The sequence below is a fragment of the Heteronotia binoei genome, chromosome 11 (genome assembly GCF_032191835.1).
Source record: "Heteronotia binoei isolate CCM8104 ecotype False Entrance Well chromosome 11, APGP_CSIRO_Hbin_v1, whole genome shotgun sequence".
Taxonomy (NCBI): Eukaryota; Metazoa; Chordata; class Lepidosauria; order Squamata; family Gekkonidae; genus Heteronotia; species Heteronotia binoei.
Window position 1 is genome coordinate 75,863,623 of NC_083233.1, and position 23,671 is coordinate 75,887,293.

The 23,671-nt window shown below is 48.6% G+C and overlaps 1 protein-coding gene across 1 annotated transcript in view; it reads right to left on the bottom strand.

Annotated features, from left to right (window-relative positions):
• Positions 1-22,601, bottom strand: part of RFLNA (refilin A) — a 36,287-nt gene extending 13,686 nt beyond the window's left edge. Inside the window, exon 1 of the mRNA XM_060249409.1 lies at positions 22,214-22,601. Coding sequence (XP_060105392.1) covers positions 22,214-22,429 — 216 coding nt within the window. The 5' untranslated portion in view covers positions 22,430-22,601. The remainder of the gene's footprint in view (positions 1-22,213) is intronic.
• Positions 22,602-23,671: the final 1,070 nt, after the last annotated feature.

A 23,671-nucleotide genomic window follows, 5' to 3' on the forward strand; every position in this document is an offset into this window, starting at 1 on the left:
AGGGGGAAAAAGAAAGAAAGAAAGAAAGAAAGAAAGAAAGAAAGAAAGAAAGAAAGAAAGAAAGAAAGAAAGAAAGAAAGAAAGAAAGAAAGAAAGAAAGAAAGAAAGAAAGAAAACTGATTGACAGAGAGAGGGGGGAATAAAAGCAAATAGAAAGGAAAAAGAAAAACTGACAGGAAGAAATAATGAATGAATGAAAGGGAGAGAGGGGAGACAGTTGGAAACAAATTGAGAAAGAAAGAGAGAGAGAGAGAAAGGGAAGAAAGAAAAGGAAGGGAAGGAGTGAAAGAAAGAAGGGGAAAAAGGAAGAAAGATAAAAGAATGGAAAAGAAATAACGAAACGGAAAGAAAGGGGATGGGAGTGACTCACCTGTAAAACTGCTGACTCCCAGGAAGCCTACGTTCTGCAGCTTGGCCCTGAGCCCTGTGGGATGTTGCCAGGCCCCCGCGCAATCGCGGCTGGCCTCTCCAAGCCCCGTGGGACAGTGGGAAGTCACGAGGCCTCTGCACAAGTGTGCAAGTGCGACTGGCCTCCCAGAACCCCACGGGACAGTGGGAAGTCAGGAGGCCCCCACGCAAGCGCAGCTGGCCTCCTTGAACCCCGCCAGCTAGCTGGGGGAGCTACCTGGGCTGAGCTAGAATGCTGGTCTAGTCAGCAGGAAAGCTGCCCATGCCAGCTGGAACGGCATTCCGGTGTGTTCCGGTTCAGAAAAAGCCCTGACTTCTAGCCATAAAAATTAAAACATGAAAAAAAAAAAATTCACAGTACAATCCAGAACCATGAACAAGATTTAAAACATAAATAATAAAACAACGTGACAGAATAAGACTATAACTTGGCCAAAAGTCTTGTATGGATGGCTGTGGTTATCGTCTTCCTTATTTTTGATGCTAAAAAGATTAAAGTAGCCACCTTAAGGGTAACATCCCACTATATTATAGTTTTCGAGGACCAAAGCCCCCTGCGATACATGCAAGTCACAATGAGGATTCTTGAGCGCATCTCCATTCCTACTTGTGTGGGACAAAAGGAGCTCAGACGTTCAAAAGCTGGTGCCGTCAAGCTTGCTGGGGGGAAAGCGTAGAGGACCGGGGAAGGCAATGGGAAACCACCCCATTAAAAAGTCTGCAATGAAGACGTCGTGATACAATGTCACCCCAGAGTCGGAAACGACTGGTGCTTGCACAGGGGACTACCTTTACCTTGGCAGCAGCTGACACCACAAGGATCTTCACTGAGTGGCTGAAGGTAAGCTGTGGCAGCCATTTTTTGTGGCTGGCTTTACCTCCTGTGAATAAGCCCCGTGGCGCAGAGTGGTAAAGCTGCAGTACTGCAGTCGGAGCCCTCTGCTCATGACATGAGTTCAATCCCCGGCGGAAGCTGGGTTTTCAGGTAGCCGGCTCGAGGTCGACTCAGCCTTCCATCCTTCCGAGGTCGGGCAAAGGAGTCCCCAGCTTGCTGGAGTGGGGGGAATTGTAGATGACTGGGGAAGGCAATGGCAAACCAACCCGTTAAAAAGTCTGCAATTAAAACGTCGTGATGCGACCCCAGAGTCGGAAACGACTGGTGCTTGCACAGGGGGACTACTTTTACCTTTTACTGTCAAGTCTTCATTAACGATGAGCTCTGTGTTTGTTTAATCATGGAAAGCTTTATTCATTTAACAAAGTTGTGTTCAGGCAAGACTTTGTCTTGATAGAACCGAGGAACCAAGTATCAACAATCAGATATATAGGTTGGTTCAGACCGTTGTTTCATTTGAGTAAAAAGCACCTTCTTTCTACCAATGAAGCAACACCCCTTCCCCCACCATTCATACCAGTTACAACTAGCTGCAAAAAAGCGACAGTGTCTGAGAGTACGACCTTGAACGTCCAAGTGTTTCACATAACTCAGTGAGAAAAAGGATACTTGTAAGACTCATAGACAAAATATGCATGATTAGCCAGACATCTGCATCTACAAACACAATAGCTAAACAATGGCATTGCAGCCGCATTCCGCCACAACGCAGACACATCCCATATACTAGTTTCCTATATGCAAGGAGACAGATATAGACAGACAGCTAGATAATAGAGAGAGAGAGAGATAGGAGATAGAGATAGAGAGAGAGGGGGGCGGAATCCAGAACTTTGATCTCTATAGCCTAAATAACATGGTTTGCCATCAGCTTCAGAGTTTACTGATCACGTGGGCTGGTTCTAAGTAACTTACTTCCGAGTCAGATGTATTGAGATCAATGAGGCATAGTATACATCCGCAGTGGCCGAACTTGCTTAGAGTAAGAGCCACATAAAATAAATGTCAGATGTCTGAGAGCCACAAGGCATGAAGACTGAATGTTTGAGAGGAGGGAGGGAGGGAGGGAGGGAAGGAAGGAAGGAAGGAAGGAAGGAAGGAAGGAAGGAAGGAAGGAAGGAAGGAAGGAAGGAAGGAAGGAAGGAAGGAAGGGAGGGAGGGAGGGAGGGAGGGAGGGAGGGCAAAGAGATGGGGAGAGGGAGGAGGAAGGAACAGGTGGGAAGAAAGCAAACTGGAGAACCGGTTTGGTGTAGTGGTTAAGTGTGCGGACTCTTATCTGGGAGAACCGGGTTTGATTCCCCACTCCTCCACTTGCACCTGCTGGAACGGCCTTGGGTCAGCCATAGCTCTGGCAGAGGTTGTCCTTGAAAGGGCAGCTGCTGTGAGAGCCCTCTCCAGCCCCACCCACCTCACAGGGTGTCTGTTGTGGGGGAGGAAGGTAAAGGAGATTGTGAGTCGCTCTGAGACTCTTCGGAGTGGAGGGCGGGATATAAATCCAATATCTTCTTCTTCAACTATAAAAGCCTTCTCCAAGCTGGCCGATGGGGTGGTGGGGGCTTGGAGAGCCACACAATATGTGTGAAAGAGCCACATGTGGCTCCCAAGCCACAGTTTGGCCACCCCTGGTATACTTGCTCCAAGCTAGAGCTTTTTGTGCATACGCCAAGTCTCTACATACAAGAATTGCCCAATTCCTTAGATGGGATAAAAGCAAGCTTCCTTACTACATATTTCTAAATCAGGGCACCTGTTTTCAGGATGGGAGAAATTTTTTTAATCCTCCTGCTCCGTCTTTTCCTTCAATATTTCTAACAGCTGCTTTTGAGATTTTGCCAGAAGCGTTTTTTTTTTTTTTTTAACAAATGCACATTTCAGCCCGTTTTTAATCAACATCTTCTGCCCTGCAATTATCAACAACAGCTGCTATGCATAAAATGTTATGGAAAACAGTTATCTGATGTGCCTCTCATATCCTACCCTAAAGGGAAAGGAAGTTTTGCATAGTCCTGACCTGCTTTCAACCCTGAAGCAAAGCAGCACCGGCAGAAGAAGACTGCTACAGCGATCTCTTTGTGATTAAAAAAAACAACAAACCCCAGCAAGCTACAGCTTTAGGTGGCAGCTTTATCAACTCCAAAACCTTAGCAAGTTAAGAACATAAGAAGAGCCCTGCTGGGTCAGACCAGTGAGGGTCCATCTAGTCCAGCATCCTGTCTCACACAGTGGCCCCAACCAGTTCCTCTGGAGGGCCAGCAACAGGGCAGAGAGGCTGAGGCCTTCCCCTCAGAAGAGCCCTGCTGGGTCAGATCAGTGAGGATCCATCTAGTCCAGAATCCTGTCTCGCACAGTGGCCTCAACCAGTTCCTCTGGAGGGCCAACAACACGGCAGAGAGGCTGAGGCCTTCCCCTCAGAAGAGCCCTGCTGGGTCAGACCAGTGAGGGTCCATCTAGTCCAGCATCCTGTCTCACACAGTGGCCTCAACCAGTTCCTCTGGAGGGTCAACAACAGGGCAGAGAGGCTGAGGCCTTCCCCTCAGAAGAGCCCTGCTGGGTCAGACCAGTGAGGGTCCATCTAGTCCCGCATCCTGCCTCACACAGTGGCCTCAACCAGTTCCTCTGGAGGGTCAACAACAGGGCAGAGAGGCTGAGGCCTTCCCCTCAGAAGAGCCCTGCTGGGTCAGACCAGTGAGGGTCCATCTAGTCCAGCATCCTGTCTCATACAGTGGCCACCCAGTTCCTCTGGAGGGCCAACAACAGGGCAGAGAGGCTGAGGCCTTCCCCTCAGAAGAGCCCTGCTGGGTCAAACCAGTGAGGGTCCATCTAGTCCAGGATCCTGTCTCACACAGTGGCCTCAACCAGTTCCTCTGGAGGACCAACAACAGGGCAGAGAGGCTGAGGCCTTCCACTCAGAAGAACCCTGCTGGGTCAGACCAGTGAGGGTCCATCTAGTCCAGCATCCTGCCTCACACAGTGGCCTCAACCAGTTCCTCTGGAGGGTCAACAACAGGGCAGAGAGGCTGAGGCCTTCCCCTCAGAAGAGCCCTGCTGGGTCAGACCAGTGAGGGTCCATCTAGTCCCGCATCCTGCCTCACACAGTGGCCTCAACCAGTTCCTCTGGAGGGTCAACAACAGGGCAGAGAGGCTGAGGCCTTTCCCTCAGAAGAGCCCTGCTGGGTCAGACCAGTGAGGGTCCATCTAGTCCAGCATCCTGTCTCATACAGTGGCCACCCAGTTCCTCTGGAGGGCCAACAACAGGGCAGAGAGGCTGAGGCCTTCCCCTCAGAAGAGCCCTGCTGGGTCAAACCAGTGAGGGTCCATCTAGTCCAGCATCCTGTCTCACACAGTGGCCACCCAGTTCCTCTGGAGGGCCAGCAACAGGGCAGAGAGGCTGAGGTCTTCCACTAAGAAGAGCCCTGCTGGGTCAAAACAGTGAGGGTCCATCTAGTCCAGCATCCTTTCTTACACAGTGGCCTCAACTAGTTCCTCTGGAGGGCCAACAACAGGGCAGAGAGGCTGAGGCCTTCCCCTCAGAAGAGCACTGCTGGGTCAGACTAGTGAGGGTCCACCTAGTCCAACATCCTGCCTCACACAGTGGCCTCAACCAGTTCCTCTGGAGGGTCAACAACAGGGCAGAGAGGCTGAGGCCTTCCACTCAGAAGAGCCCTGCTGGGTCAGACCAGTGAGGGTCCATCTAGTCCAGCATCCTGTCTCACACAGTGGCCTCAACCAGTTCCTCTGGAGGGCCAGCAACAGGGCAGAGAGGCTGAGGCCTTCCACTCAGAAGAGCCCTGCTGGGTCAGACCAGTGAGGGTCCACCTAGTCCAACATCCTGCCTCACACAGTGGCCTCAACCAGTTCCTCTGGAGGGCCAGCAACAGGGCAGAGAGGCTGAGGCCTTCCACTCAGAAGAGCCCTGCTGGGTCAGACCAGTGAGGGTCCACCTAGTCCAACATCCTGCCTCACACAGTGGCCTCAACCAGTTCCTCTGGAGGGCCAGCAACAGGGCAGAGAGGCTGAGGCCTTCCACTCAGAAAAGCCCTGCTGGGTCAGACCAGTGAGGGTCCATTTAGTCCAGCATCCTGTCTCACACAGTGGCCTCAACCAGTTCCTCTGGAGGGCCAACAACAGGGCAGAGAGGCTGAGGCCTTCCCCTCAGAAGAGCCCTGCTGGGTCAGACCAGTGAGGATCCATCTAGTCCAGCATCCTGTCTCACACAGTGGCCTCAACCAGTTCCTATGGAGAGTCAACAACAGGGCAGAGAGGCTGAGGCCTTCCCCTCAGAAGAGCCCTGCTGGGTCAGACCAGTGAGGGTCCATCTAGTCCAGCATCCTGTCTCACGCAGTGGCCACCCAGTTCCTCTGGAGGGCCAGCAACAGGGCAGAGAGGCTGAGGCCTTCCACTCAGAAGACCCTGCTGGGTCAGACCAGTGAGGGTCCATCTAGTCCAGCATCCTGTCTCACACAGTGGCCTCAACCAGTTCCTCTGGAGGGCCAACAACAGGGCAGAGAGGCTGAGGCCTTCCACTCAGAAGAACCCTGCTGGGTCAGACCAGTGAGGGTCCATCTAGTCCCGCATCCTGCCTCACACAGTGGCCTCAACCAGTTCCTCTGGAGGGTCAACAACAGGGCAGAGAGGCTGAGGCCTTCCCCTCAGAAGAGCCCTGCTGGGTCAGACCAGTGAGGGTCCATCTAGTCCAGCATCCTGTCTCATACAGTGGCCACCCAGTTCCTCTGGAGGGCCAACAACAGGGCAGAGAGGCTGAGGCCTTCCCCTCAGAAGAGCCCTGCTGGGTCAGACCAGTGAGGGTCCATCTAGTCCAGCATCCTGTCTCACGCAGTGGCCACCCAGTTCCTCTGGAGGGCCAGCAACAGGGCAGAGAGGCTGAGGCCTTCCCCTCAGAAGAGCCCTGCTGGGTCAGACCAGTGAGGGTCCATCTAGTCCCGCATCCTGTCTCATACAGTGGCCACCCAGTTCCTCTGGAGGGCCAACAACAGGGCAGAGAGGCTGAGGCCTTCCCCTCAGAAGAGCCCTGCTGGGTCAGACCAGTGGGGGTGCATCTAGTCCAACCCCCTGTCTCATACAGTGGCCAACCAGTTCCTCTGAAGGGCCAGCAACAGGGCAGAGAGGCCTTGGCTTTCCCCTGAAAAGAACATCAGAACAGCCCTGCTGGGTGAGACCAGTGAGGGTCCATCTAGTCCAGCATATATGGTTCATATGAAGCTGCCTTATACTGAATCAGACCTCCGTCCATCAAAGTCAGTATTGTCTACTCAGACTGGCAGCGGCTCTCCAGGGTCTCAAGGCAAAGCTACAGCAGTCGGTGGTGGGGTGCGCTCTGCAAACTGCGCCACTACTGTCAAGCTCATAAATTTCCCTCATCAAGGGCGAGGGTGGGAAGAAAGCTGAAACTGGCACCCTCTCCCCGGGCAGCCGCCTCATGGCTGTGTATGGCTAGTAGCCACGGATAGAATTATCCTCCATGACAGTTAATCGGTGGTGTTAGTTATTAACTGATGGAGTTTAAAACTTGGGGATCATGTAGATTATTATTATTAATTATTATTATTAACTATATTTGATGGATCGCCCACCAGGCTCAGGGCGATGTACAATAGTAAAATCAGTTACATTATGTGTGTGTGTATATATCTCTCTCTCTCTCGGCTTGGCTTCGCGAACGAAGATTTAAGAAGGGTGCAATAGTCCACGTTTGCTGTAGGCTCGCTGGTGGCTGACAAGACCAATGTGGGACAGGCAGGTCCGGCCACAGCGGCTGCAGGGAAAAGTCTGATTTAGGGTTGGTCCTGTAGCAGTGCGATTCTTCCTCAGTCTCCGTTTGTCCTCAAGACCAGCTATGCGTGTGTTCTCAAAGGAAGAGATAGCCTGGTGGATGGTGTGCCTCCATGCTTTGCGATCTGAGGCCAGGTCAGACCACTGGTGATGGTTGATGTGACAGGTGCTAAGGGATTTCTTCAAGGAGTCCTTGTACCTCTTCTTTGGTGCGCTGGGCGGGGCATATTTCTAGGATGGAAAACCACCGCCTTCCCAAGATTGCCCTGTATGGCGAACTCTCCACCGGCCATCGAAATAGTGTATATATATTTACGTCTTTAAAGTGCTCTTATTCAGTTATTGGATCACATCAGGGGTGAGGGGATCCCCCCAAGAGAAGAAGATATTGGATTTATATCCCAAGGAAGGGGAGATGTCATCATCTTCTTCAAAGGAGTTCCTGCTACAAAAAAAGCCCTGAAAATGTATGTCTAAAGTGCCATCAAGTCACAGCTGACTTCTGGCAACCCCGTAGAGAGTTTTCGACTAAACATTAGGAAGAACTTCCTGACACTTAAGAGCGGTGCCTCAGTGGAACAGGCTTCCTTGGGAGGTGATGGGCTCTCCTTCTTTGGAGGTTTTTAAGCAGAGACTAGATGGCCATCTGACAGCAATGCTGATCCTGCGAATTTAGGCAGATCATGAGAAGGAGGGCAGGGAGGAATTGTGAATTTCCTGTATTGTCAAGGGGCTGGACTAGATGGCCCTCGAGGTGCCTTCCAACTCTATGATTCTATGATTAAGCAGAAGTGGTTGGCTATTGCCTTCCTCAGTAAAATCTTCCTTGGTGATCTCCCATCCAAGTGCTGCCCCTGCTTAGCTTTGATGTGATCAGGTTTCATCACCATTCTACATCCCCAGTACAAAATACCACCAATAATTTACAGCCAAGTAAGAAGAACAAGTGGCAACGTAATCCTAAAAAAGCAAGAAATCGCTGTCAGCTATTCCTGTTGAAAATGTGGGTGTTTTAGTCTGAGGCCTAATAATAATAATCATAATAATCCCTAGTTCCAGTCTGTTTAGGAAGAAGACCCCACAATCAGGGTGCCATTGCTGGTTTCAGATCAAGGTGGAAAGCCATGTTAGTCTGTCTGTAGCACTTGAAAAGAGCACTTTAAAGACTAAACAAAATTTGAGGCAACACAGGAGTTTTCCTGAGCCATGCTCCCGTCTTCAGATGCATATCTGAAGAAGTGAGGAGTGACTCGAGAAAGGTCTTTATGATACAGCTAAGCAGCCCTGTGGCGCAGAGTGGTGAAGCTGCAGTACTGGAGTCCAAACTCTCTGCTCACGACCTGAGTTCGATCCCCGGCGGAAGCTGGGTTCAGGTAGCTGGCTCAAGGTTGACTCAGCCTTTCCTCCTTCCTAAGTCGAGAAAAGAAGGACCCAGCTTGCTGGGGGGGGGGGAGTGTAAAGGACTGGGGAAGGCAATGGCAAACCACCCCATTCAAAAGTCTCCCATGAAAATGTAATGCGACATCACCCCAGAGTTGGAAATGACTGGTGCTTGCACAGGGGACGACCTTTACCTTTTTATGGTACAACTGGACTCTTGCTCTTTTCTATGGCTGGTTTTGTGATGAAGCGAAGAGATGCAATGGCCTCAAATAAAGGATTGGGGGGGGGGGGCACAGCCCTTTGCCCTCATTCCCATCAGTGCTGTCTTGACCCTCAACCCTCTCACATGAGCCAGATACAGTTGCCAACTCTGGGTTAGGAAATTCCTGGAGATTTGGGGGTACAGCAATGGGAGAGCAGGGTTTGAAGATAGGAAGGACCTCCATGGGGTACAATACCATACCGTCCATCCTCCAAAGCAGCCACTTTCTCCAAGGGAACTGATTCCTATAGTCTGGAGAACAGTTATAATTGCAGATCTCTAGTCCTTACAGGGATCCTTGCAATCCTAGCGCTGGGGCATCCAACATTGCTTCCCTCATTCCCCAGGTGGCTTCCTTATTCATAAAACTTACATGCCTTTTCTCCAGAGACCTGTTTGAAGCAGATCACCGAGTAACCCGTGCTACAGTCCTAAACAAAAGCATAAAATCACCAACATTAACAAACCATAACAACCCAGCCATTAAAAGCCCCTTTAGAGCAAAAACACACACGCATAAAACCTTGAAACATTTAACAGCATAAAGTTATCCTCGTAAAACGGTCCTCGGGCTAGAAGCAGGCCGTAAAAAACAATTTTAAAAGATCAAATGCCTTTTGTTAAAATCCCAGGCAAAAATAAATGCGTTTGGCCTACCACCTAAAAAAAATGAGTTATTTATTATTTAATCAGATCTATATCCCACCCTCCCCTGATGGGCTCAGGGTGGCTGACAACAGATAAAGACAACATAAAATGTTAAAAACAAAACGTACAATGAAATCATTTCCATTTTATAGTCATTAAAAGTCCAAAATGCACATCGATGTTCTAGTTATTCTGATGCTTCTGGTTTCAGGTATGTTAGTTCATTGAGATTGTCGGTGCTGTGGAACAGGGTAGGCACCAGGTGGGCCTCAAGAGGGACGGGTGGACATTTCATAGGTGAGATGCCACCACCAAAATAAGCCCCGTTTCTGGTCACCAACCATCTCATCTCGGCAGGCAGAGGCACAGGGATTGTGGAGAAGGCCTTAACTTCAGACATTGTGGCTGAAATCCAAAGAACATTTTCCTGGACGTAAGCCCTACTAAATAAAAGGGAAGTAGACATGCTTAGCATTGTACCCAGTATAGATTCCCAAACCCTTGTGCCTTATAAGTTTGGGAAGCCCTATTGGGCACGTCCCACTTGTTTGAAGACGCCTAGTGGAGGAAAGAAGCATTTGCAACTGTAGCTCCTAAGCACAGTCTGAACGCCAATCAGGCTTGGCAGCCTCGAGCAGCACCTGTTATCGAACCAACAGCGCAGGGTGCCACCACAGAAAAGGCCATTTTTCTGCAAGACACCAGCTTAATTTACAAAGGCAGTGACACTCGAAAGAAGACTAAAACTCCAACGACGATGTAGACCATCTTATCTGACTGCAACTCCAGTGCTTGTTCTACTAACTCTATTGCTTTTAGCCAACTCCAGATGCTAAAACAGGAACCAGCAGTCCATCCAAATTGGGTCCCTATCTTGCTAGAACTTGTCCTTCTCTTCTCACACATTTGGCTGCCTGAGGCCCAGCCAACAGATCAGTAGGTTTCCCAGGCTCTTCCTCACCATTTCCTGCCAGAAACTGACTTCTCCCGTTTTTTTTAAAAAAAGGAATCTGGACTTTAGTGCAGCAGCTGCAGAACAGGGAAAAGACAGAGGGGAAAGGCTAGTACAAGCACGCTTTTATTTATGAGCACATGTTGATGTGCTGGAGAGAAGCCACTGTCAGGGTCCAAAGATGTGCAGACACTATTTTCAGCAATCTTGTTAGCTGTCCATACCATTGTCAAACCAAAGCACCCATTAAAACAGGGAAATGCCCACTTTGGACAGTGCTGGCTAACACCCATCACTTCACTCACACCTACTTTTCATAGAATCATGGAAGGAACCACCAGGGTCGTCTAGTCCAACCCCATGCACAATGCAGGAAACTCACAAATACCTCCCCCTAAATCCACAGGATCGTCATTGCTGTCAGATGGCCATCCAGTCTCTGCTTAAAAACCTCCAAGGAGAGCCCACCACCTCCTGAGGAAGCCTGTTCCACTGAGGAATCGCTCTGTCAGGAAGTTCTTCCTAATGTTGAGTTGGAAACTCTTTTGATTTCATTTCAACCCATTGGTTCTGGTCCTACCTTCTGGGGCCACAGAAAAAAATTCCACACCATCCTCTAGATGACAGCCCTTCAAGTACTGGAAGATGGTGATCATATCACCTCTCAGCCGCTGCCTCTCCAGGCTAAACGTCCCCAGCTCCTTCAACCTTTCCTCACAGGACTTGGTCTCCAGACCCCTCACCATCTTCATCGCCCTCCTCTGGACCTGTTCCAGCTTGTCTATATCCTTAAAATGTGGTGCCCAAAACTGAACACAATACTCCAGGTGAGGTCTTACCAGAGCAGAGCAAAGTGATACCATCACATCATGTGATCTGGACACTATACTTCTGTTGATACAGCCCAAAATTGCATTTGCCTTTTTAGCCACCACATCACACTGTTGACTCATGTTCAGCATATGATCCAGTAAGACCCCGTGATCCTTTTCACACATACTACTGCTAAGACAAGTCTTCCCCATCCTTTAACCATGCATTGGATTTTTCCTACCTAAATGCAGAACTTTACATTTATCCCTGTTAAAATTCATTTTATTGATTTTAGCCCAGTTTTCCAGCCTGTCAAGGTCATCCTGGATTCTGTTTCTGTCTTCTACTGTATTTGCAACCCCTCCCAATTTAGTATCATCGACAAATTTAATAAGCATTTCCTCTATTCCTTCATCCAAATAATTTATAAAGATGTTGAACAAAACAGGCCCTAGCACAGATCCTTGAGACACTCCACTTGTCACTCCTCTCCAAGAGGATGAGGAGCCATTCACAAGCACTCTTTGGGTGCGATCTATCAACCAGTTACAGATCCACCTAACAGTAACAGGATCCAAACCACATTTTAACAACTTGTCAACAAGGATAGCATGTGGAACCTTATCAAAAGCCTTACTGAAATCAGGATAAACGATGTCTACAGCATTTCCCTGATCCAGCAAGGTAGTCACTTTCTCAAAAAAAGAGATCAGGTTAGTCTGACATCACTTGTTCTATTTATCTATATCCCACCATTACCCCCAAGGGGGACCCAAAGCAACTTTCATCATTCCCTTCTCCTCTCTTTTATCCTTACAACAACCATGTGAGGTAGGCCAGGCTGAGAGGGAGTGGCAGGCCCAAGATCAGCCAGCCAGCTTCCATAGCATGAATGGGGTTTGAACCTGGGTTTCCCAGATCCTTGTCCAAGACTTTAACCATACAGTTGAGCACACTACAATTTAGTTCCCACTAAGTACACTACAGTTTAGTTTAGCTGACAGTTTAGTACAGTACATTTAGTTTCCATTGCAAATAGCACGGGGAAGGGGGGGGGGAGTGTCTGGAGATAACCTGGGCCAAGATATTCCAGTTCCTTTCACTTTTGGCCCTGGAATTCCCATGATCACCCTGAAGCCGGTGGCCCAATTCTAACTTTCCTAGTTTGTATTTTCGGATGAGTTATGCCTGCCACAAACGGACTGGCAGAAGGACATGTGGATCCTTTTATTACTACAGACGCATGCTAACAGTCCTTTGTTTTGTTATGATATTTGGTTTGGATCAGGGTCCTACGGGGAGGAGGCCCAGATGGAATCTTTGCCCAAGGACCCACGGTGGCTCTCGGCAACCCTGGATGGACTAGTAAACATTTTTAAAAGCTAGTAACGCCTCTGAAACCTTAGTGCTGTTAAAATCCCTTGTTTTGTTGCTGTGCTGATCTGATGAGGAATTTCTCCTAACCTTTTTGTTATTCGCTCCCTCTCCCCCAGGCAACCTTTCTTTGTTTCCTGTTTGTTCTTCTGCAGGTGCAGACAGATTTATCAAGGGATTCTGACTCTCTCCCTCCACCAGAATGTGGCACTGTCAAAAAGCAAAACGAACTGCTTCCACTGGAAAAGCCGCGGGGCAGCTTCTGACCAGCCGCCAGAAGGAAATAACAGCTTTTCTTCTCCCCCTTTCCATTTTAAGACTGGTAGCATACCTTTAATCGCTCTCTGGACCTTTCCCAGCTGATCTGGGAGCCCAGCTCACCAAAAAGGAAAAGGGCATTTCATCCAGCTGAGATTCCCTAAGAAGTCCAGCTAGCAGACTGCGAGTTTCTTGAATCTCTGGCAAGCCCCGATAGCGTGCCCGCACACACGCAAACATTCACTCGCATATATAACTTTAAAAAAAAAAAGAAGCAAAGCTGCCACCGGCGTTTTCAATAACCACAAACAGACGAAGGCCTGAAATTCTAGCAACGCAGTGGTCTCTTGCGCCAGAGCTGTGCATTGCTCCTGGCCAAAAAAAAGTATCCGTGTCCCATGCCAAGGAATCCAAACTGCAAGCCAAGGAAACACAAATGCGCCACTCAGAATAAATTATGGAAAGCAAGCAAATTTTCATAAAGTTACTTATAATGGGTAATGTATTCTCGTTGGTGGGGGGTGGGGGGTGTTGTGTGCAGGATCTGAGGTTTTCTGGCAAGATGGAGGGGAGGCACAGGAGAATAACGGCGGGGACGAAATGTCTGTGCCAGGGATATACGTTCCACCCCGACCACTGGAAGTCTGCCAAAAGCCCCTCTAGCTCTTGGCTGCCATGCAGACCTGGCTTCCCACTTCCACAATCTTGAGGGCTGGAACCTTTTTTTTTTTTTTTTTTAACTCAAAAGGAAGTCAAGATTCAAACATCTCCTCTAGATTTTGCATTTTAACAGCGTGTACTGAAGACTCTTGAGAGTCCCTTAGACAGCAAGAAGATTAAATCAGTCAGTCCTCAGGAAAATCAACCTTGACTGTTCCCTGGAAGGTCAGATGCTGAAGCTGAAGCTCAAATACTTTGGCCACCAAATGAAAAGGGAGCACTCGCTGGAGGAGACCCTGATGCTGGGAAAGACAGAAGGCAAAAGAAGGAGGGGACGGCAAAAGATGAGATGGCTGGACAGCGTTACTGATGTAACAAACACGAATTTGAGCAGACTTCGGAGGATGGTGGAAGACAGAAGGGCCTGGCGTGACTTGGTCCGTGGGGTCACAAAGAGTCGGACTTGACTGTGCGACTGAACAACAACAAATAGCTCCAAGTCCTGCTTCTAAAGTCTGTGGGTGGACAGGCTTGGGATGCTGAGTCTGAAAAGACAACCCAACGTGCCACATTTTGAACTGATCGCCGTGATCTTCTCTGATTCTTTCTCAATGGATTCCCAGAGGCATCCCTGCACAACCTCACTCTTATCGTTGTAAGCCTCAACTAAGGCCCTGGACATTTTTCACCCCTGCTTCCGAGAGAACAGAGAGGGTGTGGTGCCAAAGAAGTGAAAATATCAGCAATTTAGAGAGGCAGATGTTTTCCAGCAATTTAACAATGGAGGGGGAAATGTGTGTTTGTCCCCAGATTTTTCATGTTGGTTTTCTGGGCCTCACGCTGATGTCCCAAGAAAAAAGGTTTAAAATGAGGACACAACAGCTGCACAAATAAAACACACTCCTTCGTGTAGGTGTGATCTGTGAATGCACGCTTCAAAACACTGAAGATTTCAGCTGGACTATCAGAACTTTGGAAGGCTTGATGGGAGAGACAAGGCCATGACATCTTATCTATTTCCCCCCCAATGTCAGCTGCTAGTCCAGTGGTGACCAAACTGCGGCTCAGGAGCCACGTGTGGCTCTTTCACACATATTGTGTGGCTCTCAAAGCCCCCACCGCCCCATTGGCTGGCTTGCATTTAAAGTTAATGTTGCTTTCTTTCCACCTCTCCCTCTCCATCTATTTGCCTGTCTGCCAACCTTCCCTCCCTCTCCCTGTCTTGTGGCTCTCAAACATTTGACGTTCATGTCTTGCAGCTCTCAAACATCTGACGTTTATTCTATGTGGCTCTTACATTAAGCAAGTTTGGCCACCCTTGTGCTAGTCTAAAACTGAGATGGTCACTTTGTCTCTGTCTTCTGTCTCCAGAGGGAGACAAAGAAAAGCAATGCTTTCCACCAATAACTTCCTACAATTTAAAAAAAACCCTGTGATATAATGAAAGCTCTTAGTCCTTTTGAGTGTCCCCTGCCTTGGTAAATAAAGCTGGTGCCTTACAGAAAAAGGCCCTTCTCTGTGTTGGCCCCCTGTGGCAGTACCAGAGGATTAAGGGAAAAGCCCTTCTTGATACACTGCACAATTATTGTATGCAACTCGCTGGCATAAGATGAAAGGATAGTTGCTGGTTTAGATGGCTTTTAACCATTCGGTTCATGTCTCTTTTATTCAGCTGGTCCATAACCATAATAAGTTATCAACTGATTTGAGTAAAACCACATAAGGTGTCTCCAGCCTGCCATGCTTTGGTTTCCTGCCAACATCCACGGGAGCTGCAAAAAGTGGAAAAAACTTAAACCAGAAATGGGTTTGACAGTGCAGTGGAGTGGTTTTTTCTTTGTTTTAAAAATCTCAACAGGTTTCAGCTTGCTCAGTGCCTGCACATGGGAGAGATTTCCAGCAAGTCCCCTGAAAACTGCCCTGATTTTCCCAAAGGAAGTACAACTCTTAAATAAGTGAGTAAATCGACAAACCCCACCTGCATCCTTTCCAATCGTTGTCTGCAAATTTTATTCCTATGTCTGCAGTCACAATGACCAGAAAACTACTGGGGGTGGGAGGGAGAATATCCATGTTTTAAAAAATGTACAAATCCACAGGATATTCTCCACCTATAAGAAGAGCCCTGCTGGATCAGACCAGTGGCCCATCTAGTCCCAACACCCCATCTCACACAGTGGCCAACCGGTTCGTCTGGAGGACCAACAACAGGGCAGAGAGGCTGAAACCTTCATAGCATCAGAAGAGCCCTGCTGGATCAGACCAGTGGCCCATCTAGTCCAGCACCCCGTCTCACAGAGTGGCCAACCGGTTCATCTGGAGGACCAACAACAGGGCAGAGAGGCTGAAACCTTCATAACATCAGAAGAGTCCTGCTGGATCAGACCAGGAGTCCATCTTGTCCAGCCTCCTGTCTCACACAGTGGCCAACCAGTTCCTCCGGAGGGCCAACAACAGAACACAGAGGCCAAGGCCTTCATAATAACGTCAGAAGAGCCCCTCCTGGATCAGACCAACGGTCCATCTAGTCCAGCATCCTGTCTCACACAGCGGCCAACCAGTTCCTCCGGAGGGCCAACAACAGGGCATGGAGGCTGAGGCCTTCCCCTAATGTCCCTTCCAGTTCTGGGATTCAGAGGATCAGATGTGGAGGTTCCCCTCAGCCACCGTGGCTACTAGCCATTGATAGACTTACGCTCCATGAATCTATCTATAAGAACATAAGAAGAGACCTGCTGGATGAGATCAGTGGTCCATCTAGTCCAACCTTCTCTCTCACACAGTGGCCAACCAGTTCCTCTGGAGGGCCAACGACAGGGCACAGAGGCTGAGGCCTTCCCCTCAGAAGAGCCCTGCTGGGTCAGACCAGTGAGGGTCCATCTAGTCCAGCATCCTGTCTCACACAGTGGCCTCAACCAGTTCCTCTGGAGGGCCAGCAACAGGGCAGAGGCCTTCCCCTCAGAAGAGCCCTGCTGGGTCAGACCAGTGAGGGTCCATCTAGTCCAGCATCCTGTCTCACACAGTGGCCTCAACCAGCTCCTCTAGAAGTCCAACAACAGGGCAGAGAGGCTGAGGCCTTCCCCTGATGTTGCCTCCTGGCTCTGGGATTCAGAGGTTTAGTGCCTCTGAACATGGAGGTTCTGGAGGGTTTTTTTTCTTTGTTAGGAGTTAAAGCGCTCAGTGTGGCTCTGTTCTATTTACCGTAACTCCGGCTTGTTCTTTATTCTATGGAAAATCCTCTGTCCGTAAAGGGTGGGAGGGAATCTTTTGCATTCCAAAACAATCCCAAATTTCTGAGCTTCCTTCCCCTACAGCAGAATTCTTAGCATTATTTATATATACATTTGCATAATCAGTTCTTATTAAGAGCATGCTGGTTTGTCTGAATTCAGGCACTTAAATGGGATACTTAATCACTTAAATACTTAATCACTTAAATGGATGCTTACATGGGAGAGGGCAGGGCAGGGAGGCAGAGTGCCTACCTTTGCAGAAAAATGCCTGCCTCCAGTTTCCAACCACTCGGTGCCAGGTGCAGTGTGTGCATGCCCTCCTCTGCTGGGAATGTCCCCAACATCAGAGGGCAGTGGACATGTTCTAGAGCAGGGGTGGCCAAACTGCAGCTCAGGAGCCACATGCGGCTACTTCACAAATACTGTGTGGCTCTCGAAGCCCCCACCACCCTGTCAGCCAGCTTGGAGAAGGCATTTCTCTCTTTAAATCACTTCTCCAAGCCAAGCCAGCTGGTAACTTGAAGAATGCATTTAAAGTTAAATTTCTTTCCACCTCTCCCTCCCTCTCTATCGATTTGCTTTCCCTCCCACCTTTCCTTCCTTCCTTCTTGCGTGTCTTACGGCTCTCAAACATCTGACATTCATGTCTTGCGGCTCTCAAACATCTGACTTTGATGTCTTGTGGCTCTCAAACATCTTGACATTCATGCCTTCTGGCTCTCAAACATCTGACATTCATGTCTTGTGGCTCTCAAACATATGACATTCATGTCTTGCAGCTCTCAAACATCTGACTTTCATGTCTTGCGGCTCTCAGACATCTGACTTTAATGTCTTATGGCTCTCAGACATCTGACTTTCATGTCTTGTGGCTCTCAAACATCAGACGTTTATTCTATGTGGCTCTTCTGATAAGTAGGTTTGGCCACCCCTGTGCTAGAGGACAGGGGGAATTCTGCTGTTCAAATGGAAAGCAAACACTTCTTGTTTCCTCCTTAGCCAGCACAAAGGTGGGCAGAAGGGTACTGGGTCCTCCTGCCAGCCAGGCCCCTTTGCCTAATTATCATTTTCCATAATTTGCTGTACATCTTCTTGTCATCAGGCAAGACCAGAAGCTCATTGTGGTGTGTACTCTGACCAATGAAAATCTTACTCAGCTACAGGGTTTTGGGTTTTTTTGTAGCAGGAACTCCTTTGCATATTAGAAGAGAAGAATTGCAGATTTATACCCCGCCCTTCTCTCTGAATCAGAGACTCAGAGTGGCTTACAATCTCCTATATCTTCTCCCCCCACAACAGACACCCTGTGAGGTGGGTTGGGCTGAGAGGGCTCTCCCAGAAGCTGCCCTTTCAAGGACAGAGGGGCTTACAATCTCCTACATCTTCTCCCCCCACAATAGACAACCTGTGAGGTGGGTGGGACTGAGAGGGCTCTCAGAGCAGCTGCCCTTTCAAGGACAACTTCTGTCAAAGCTATGGGTGACCAAAGGCCATTCTAGCAGCTCAAGTGGAGAAGTGGGGAATCAAACCCGGTTCTCCCAGGTAAGAGCTCGCACAACCACTACACCAAACAGGCCACATACCCCTGATGTAGCCAATCCTCCAAAAGCTTACAGAGCCTGCTGTAAGCTCCAGGAGGATTGGCTGCATCGGGGTGTGTGGCCTAATATGCAAAGAAGTTCCTGCTACAATCCACCACCGCCCCTGCTATCCTTCCAACCAATACTCCCTCTAAGCTGTGGAGTCTTATGAGCAAAAATTCTACTTTGTGAGCCTCTGACAAGCTACTGCCGAAATTAGTTTGCTTTGGGGATGTTTTTCCTGAACTAAGACCAAAATGTGTGAGCCAGAGACTAAAAAACTGTAAGCTAGCTCACACTAACTCAACCTAGAGGGAACACTGATTCCGACCCTTGCAATTCACCAGACATCGCCTAAATTTATCTCTGCAGCCACAAGGCCTAGAAAGTGCTCCTCCCTTTAAAAAAAAACAAACTAACAAAGGCTGAGATTTTCAGGAAGTCGGTGCCACATTCTGCAAGCTTGCCTTGTGGCCCTGTGGCATACACAAGCACCCTGTCCACTCAATGGAACATACTTCTAGGTGAAGCAATTAAGATAGGCTAAAACCAATAAAACGAATTTTAACAGGGATAAATGTAAAGTTCTGCATTTCGGTAGGAAAAATCCCATGCATAGTTATAGGATAGGGGAGACTTGTCTTAGCAAGTGTGTGAAAAGGATCAAGGGGTCTTAGCGGATCATACGCTGAACTTGAGTCAACAGTGTGCTGCGGTCGCAAAAAGGCAAATGCAATTTTGGGCTGTATCAACACAAGTATAGTGTCCAGATCACATGATGTGATGGTATCACTTTACTCTGCTCTGGTAAGACCTCACCTGGAGTATTGTGCTCAGTTTTGGGCACCACATTTTAAGAAAGATATAGACAAGCTGGAATGGGTCCAGAGGAGGGCGACGAAGATGGTGAGGGGTCTGGAGACCAAGTCCTGTGAGGAAAGGTTGAAGGAGCTGGGGATGTTTAGCCTGGAGAGGAGGCGGCTGAGAGGTGATATGATCACCATCTTCAAGTACTTGAAGGGCTGTCATCTAGAGGATGGTGTGGAATTGTTTTCTGTGGCCCCAGAAGGTAGGACCAGAACCAATGGGTTGAAATTAAATCAAAAGAGTTTCTGGCTCAACATTAGGAGGAACTTCCTGACAGTTAGAGCGATTCCTCAGTGGAACAGGCTTCCTCGGGAGTTGGTGGGCTCTCCTTCCTTGGAGGTTTTTAAACAGAGGCTAGATGCCCATCTGACAGCGATGAAGATGCTGTGAATTTAGGGGGAGGTATTTGTGGGCTTCCAGCATTATGGACTAGATGACCCTGGAGATCCCTTCCAACTATATGATTCTATGTGTCCCAACTCTATGATTCTATGTGTCCCAGCTTCGCACCCTGACCTGGATGGCCCAAGAGAGCCCAATCTTGTCCGATCTCAGAAGCTAAGTAGGATTGGCCCTGGTTAGTATTTGGATGGGAGACCATCAAGGATCAATGCGCAGAGGCAGGCGATGGCAAGCCACCTCTGAATAGCTCTTGCCCGGAAACCTTGTAAGACCCCCAAAATTGGCTGCAAATTGACCGCACTTTTCGCACACACCTCAGCTTCACAATACAATATCCTTCGTACAATTATGCTGTTGTGCAGAGCTGTGGGAATAGTTCTATTTCTTAGGAATCCCGTTCCACCATTCCTGTGCCAACCTTGTGCAGAAGCAAATAAATATTTTAGTTCCTAGGAACCACATTGTATTTCTAGGTGCGTTAGCAACCGGACGCCTGGGAAATCAGGCTCCAGGGAACATTTCCAACCCTGCAACTCAGTTTTCAAAGGAATAAAATCATCTCTAATTCATTCCTTAGTGCTAGAAAAAAGCAGAGGAAAACAGTAAAATGCAACATTCGCACTCTTTAAGATATTATCGCCTTCCTGACTGACTTGGCCTGTTCTGCTCCAACAAAGATTGTAAAGAGCTGCTGAAGTCTTGTAGGTTTTGCTTTTCAGTACGCAAAGTTTATCTTGTTGTCTGGGCTTCAAAACAGGTCTGAACAGACTTGCAATGAAAGCCCTTAACACAGTGGCTTGTGTAAAAACCATCTCCAGCCAATTAGGCACGAGTTTGGGTTCCCCCCCCACATTTTTGGGTATTGGTATATAAAAATTAGTACATGTTGATAAGTTGCCTAGGCAACGTTTTTCTTGGGGGGGGGGTGCGTGCACGCATGCATGGAGAGCCAATTTGGTGTAAAGCGCGTGGACCCTTATCTGGGAGAATTGGATTTGATTCCCCACTCCTCCACTTGTGGCTGCTGGAATGGCCTTGGGTCAGCCATAGCTCTCACAGAGTTGTCCTTGAAAGGGCAGCTTCCGGGAGAGCTCTCTCAGCTCCACTTACCTCACAGGGTGTCTGTTGTGTGTGTGTGTGGGGGGGGAGAGATAAAGGAGATTGTAAGCCGCTCTGAAATTCTGAGATTCATAGTGTAGGGTGGGGTATAAATCCAATATCATCTTCTTCTTCATGCCCAGGCCTTGAATTCAGCAAGAGCTCATAGAAGCACAGCTCCTGAACCTTTCTGAGGGTTCCCCCTCCTCCTCCCCACCTACCTTGTCCATTGAATAGAAGGTGCAGCTGCATAACAATCCCTGGATTAGGGGAGCGGGCAGCCAGCCAGCCACCAGGGGCTTTGCCACGCCCCCAGAAGCCCTCATTAACCCCCGGAGAAGCCCGCACCACCCTTTCTCCACTTATGCGATTTTGGGTGGTGAGTGGCTCGCTGGCCTTTTGACGGGGGGGGGGGGGGCAAGGGGAGCCCCAGGTGAGCGAGGCCTGCTTGAGCTGACTGGATCTCGCCTGCATCAGGTTGCTTTTGACTGGGGGGGGGGCATCATATGCTAATGAGTTATGCTAATTAGCTCCACCACCTATTTTTCTACAAAACAACCCCTGTTCATATGTGCATGTAGGAACGTCTGTAGACATCAAGAGCAATCCTCCACAGGTCTATTCAGTACCCTGCTCAAGTTTCCTCTCAAGAAAGCATCCTAAGGATTGCACACTTAATTTCTCAGGCAATATCAAGGAAGGCACCTATGCACGAGTCACCTCTGTTAACACAGCACACTTCTGACCCGCACAGAATTCTTAAGAGCATTTCTGCCCAGCTTAAATTGAAGAATGTGCCAAAAATGGGAGGATAATTCCAAGGGGTGCCTTCCCAACAAAACACCACAGTGCTAGATAAGAACATAAGAGAAGCCATGTTGGATTAGGCCAATGGCCCATCCAGTCCAACACTCTGTGTCACATAAGAACATAAGAGAAGCCATGTTGGATCAGGCCAATGGTCCATCCAGTCCAACACTCTGTGTCACATAAGAACATAAGAGAAGTCATGTTGGATTAGGCCAGTGGCCCATCCAGTACAACACTCTGTGTCACATAATATATATACACACACACACACATATATATACTGTGGCTAATAGCCACTGATGGACCTCTGCTCCATATTTTTATCCAATCCCCTCTTGAAGCTGGCTATGCTTGTAGCCGCCACCACCTCCTGTGGCAGTGAACTCCACTTGTTAATCACCCTTTGGGTGAAAAAGTACCTCCTTTTATCCATTCTAACCTGACTGCTCAGCAATTTCATTGAATGCCCAAGAGTTCTTGTATTGTGAGAAAGGGAGAAAAGTACTTCTTTCTCTACCTTCTCCATCCCATGCATAATCTTGTCAACCTCTATCATGTCACCCCGCAGGCGACATTCCTCCAAGCTAAAGAGCCCGAAGCGTTTTAACCTTTCTTCATAGGGAAAGTGTTTCAAACCTTTAATCATTCTAGTTGCCCTTTTCTGCACTTTCCCCAACGTTATAATATCCTTTTAGATCATTGGGGGCAATCTCAGTCTCTCGTGCCCCCCCCCCCCTCGCCAGTGCCCGAAAACCCCTCCCTTGAAGAAATAAACCTTACCACTTTCCCCTCTTTGGCATCCTTCCGGTGCCCATGTCCCGGGATATCTGTGGCTGCGCTGCCCCCAGCTCGGTTTTCATTGATGCCTGGAGACAAGGAGTAAAAGGGGGGACTAGGGCTGGGAGGCAGCCCAGAATCCGGGCTATCCAGCAAACCTTCTCGGTTCTTCTCTTTCAGGCTGTCTTCCATTCCTTGCAGCTGAAGGTGGCCCACCATGACTGGGGGGCAAAGTGAGGGCGAAGGCAGCCAAGCCGACGAAAATCCACCTCCTCTCGCAGGGAGGCAAGCAGAGGCGGGGCATGCAAAGGGGTCCACTGTCAGCCCCCTCTGCTCCAGCTCTCCCCGGGACCTCCTGTGACTTGAGGCCGTCGTTCTTCCCGGCTCCAGCTGATCCTGTTGCAAGAAGCAGAGAGAGCAAGTGTAAGTAACCGGGGCCACTGTCTGGCACCCTAGGCGAGGCTAACTTCTGCCCCACCCCCCACATTGATAATGTCACTGAGTCACATGGGGGGCACCCAGAAGGCCAATGTCCTGGGCCAGGGGTATCAAACATGCAGTTCGGGGGCCAAATCAAACCCCTGGAAGGCTCCTATCAGGCCCCCAAGCAACTGGCTGTCATCCGCTTCCTATATCTTGCTTCTTTCTGCATGACAGCTTGCTTTGCAAAGCTTGCTCAACTGCATAGCCAAGCTACTGAGCCAAGCCTCTCTTCCTTCTATTGGCTGAGGCTCCCCCCCCCGATAGCCTGGGGAGGGAAGGAAAGAGCCAGAGCTTCCTTTGCCCAGTTCCCTGGATCCCATAGTAGAAATACAAAGAAAGCATCTTTAAGACCAATGAGTGCTAACGTTTTAAAGCATGTTTTAAGTTTTTAAAAATATATATTTGTTTTTTACTGTGTTCTTTATAAAGTTTACATCTCTGCTATCTAATCTTAAATAGATATACACATGGCCCGGCCTGACATGGCCTGGCCCGACAAGATCTCATTTATGTCAGAACCGGCCCTCATAACAAATGAGTTCGACACCCCTGCCCTAGGCAATTGCCTAATTTGCCTAGTTTCCTTAAAGGAGTATAGCGAAACTATAGGATTTTAGTGTACAAATGTGTAAATAAAAAAACCGCTAAGAGACACCATAAATTTTAAATGACAAAACATTGTAATGCGAAGGTCAGTGGTGTTCTGACCAGGCTTGCACACAGAACTTCAAATGAACAAAAACATGCTTCAAAAGGATATTCCCACGAGTCAGTGCAAAAGCAGTTCAACGCACTTTCCAATCACAAAGGAATATCCATATTCCAGTATTTAGTTCATAGAGCTAAAGGATGCCCTTCCAAAGACGTCTGTTCTAGATATCAAGACGTTTCATCCGTCTTTCTTCAGTCTGGAGGCTTATTTTTCACTGGAACCCAGTTTCTTACAATACATTCATAGAAAACCAACAACGTTCAAGA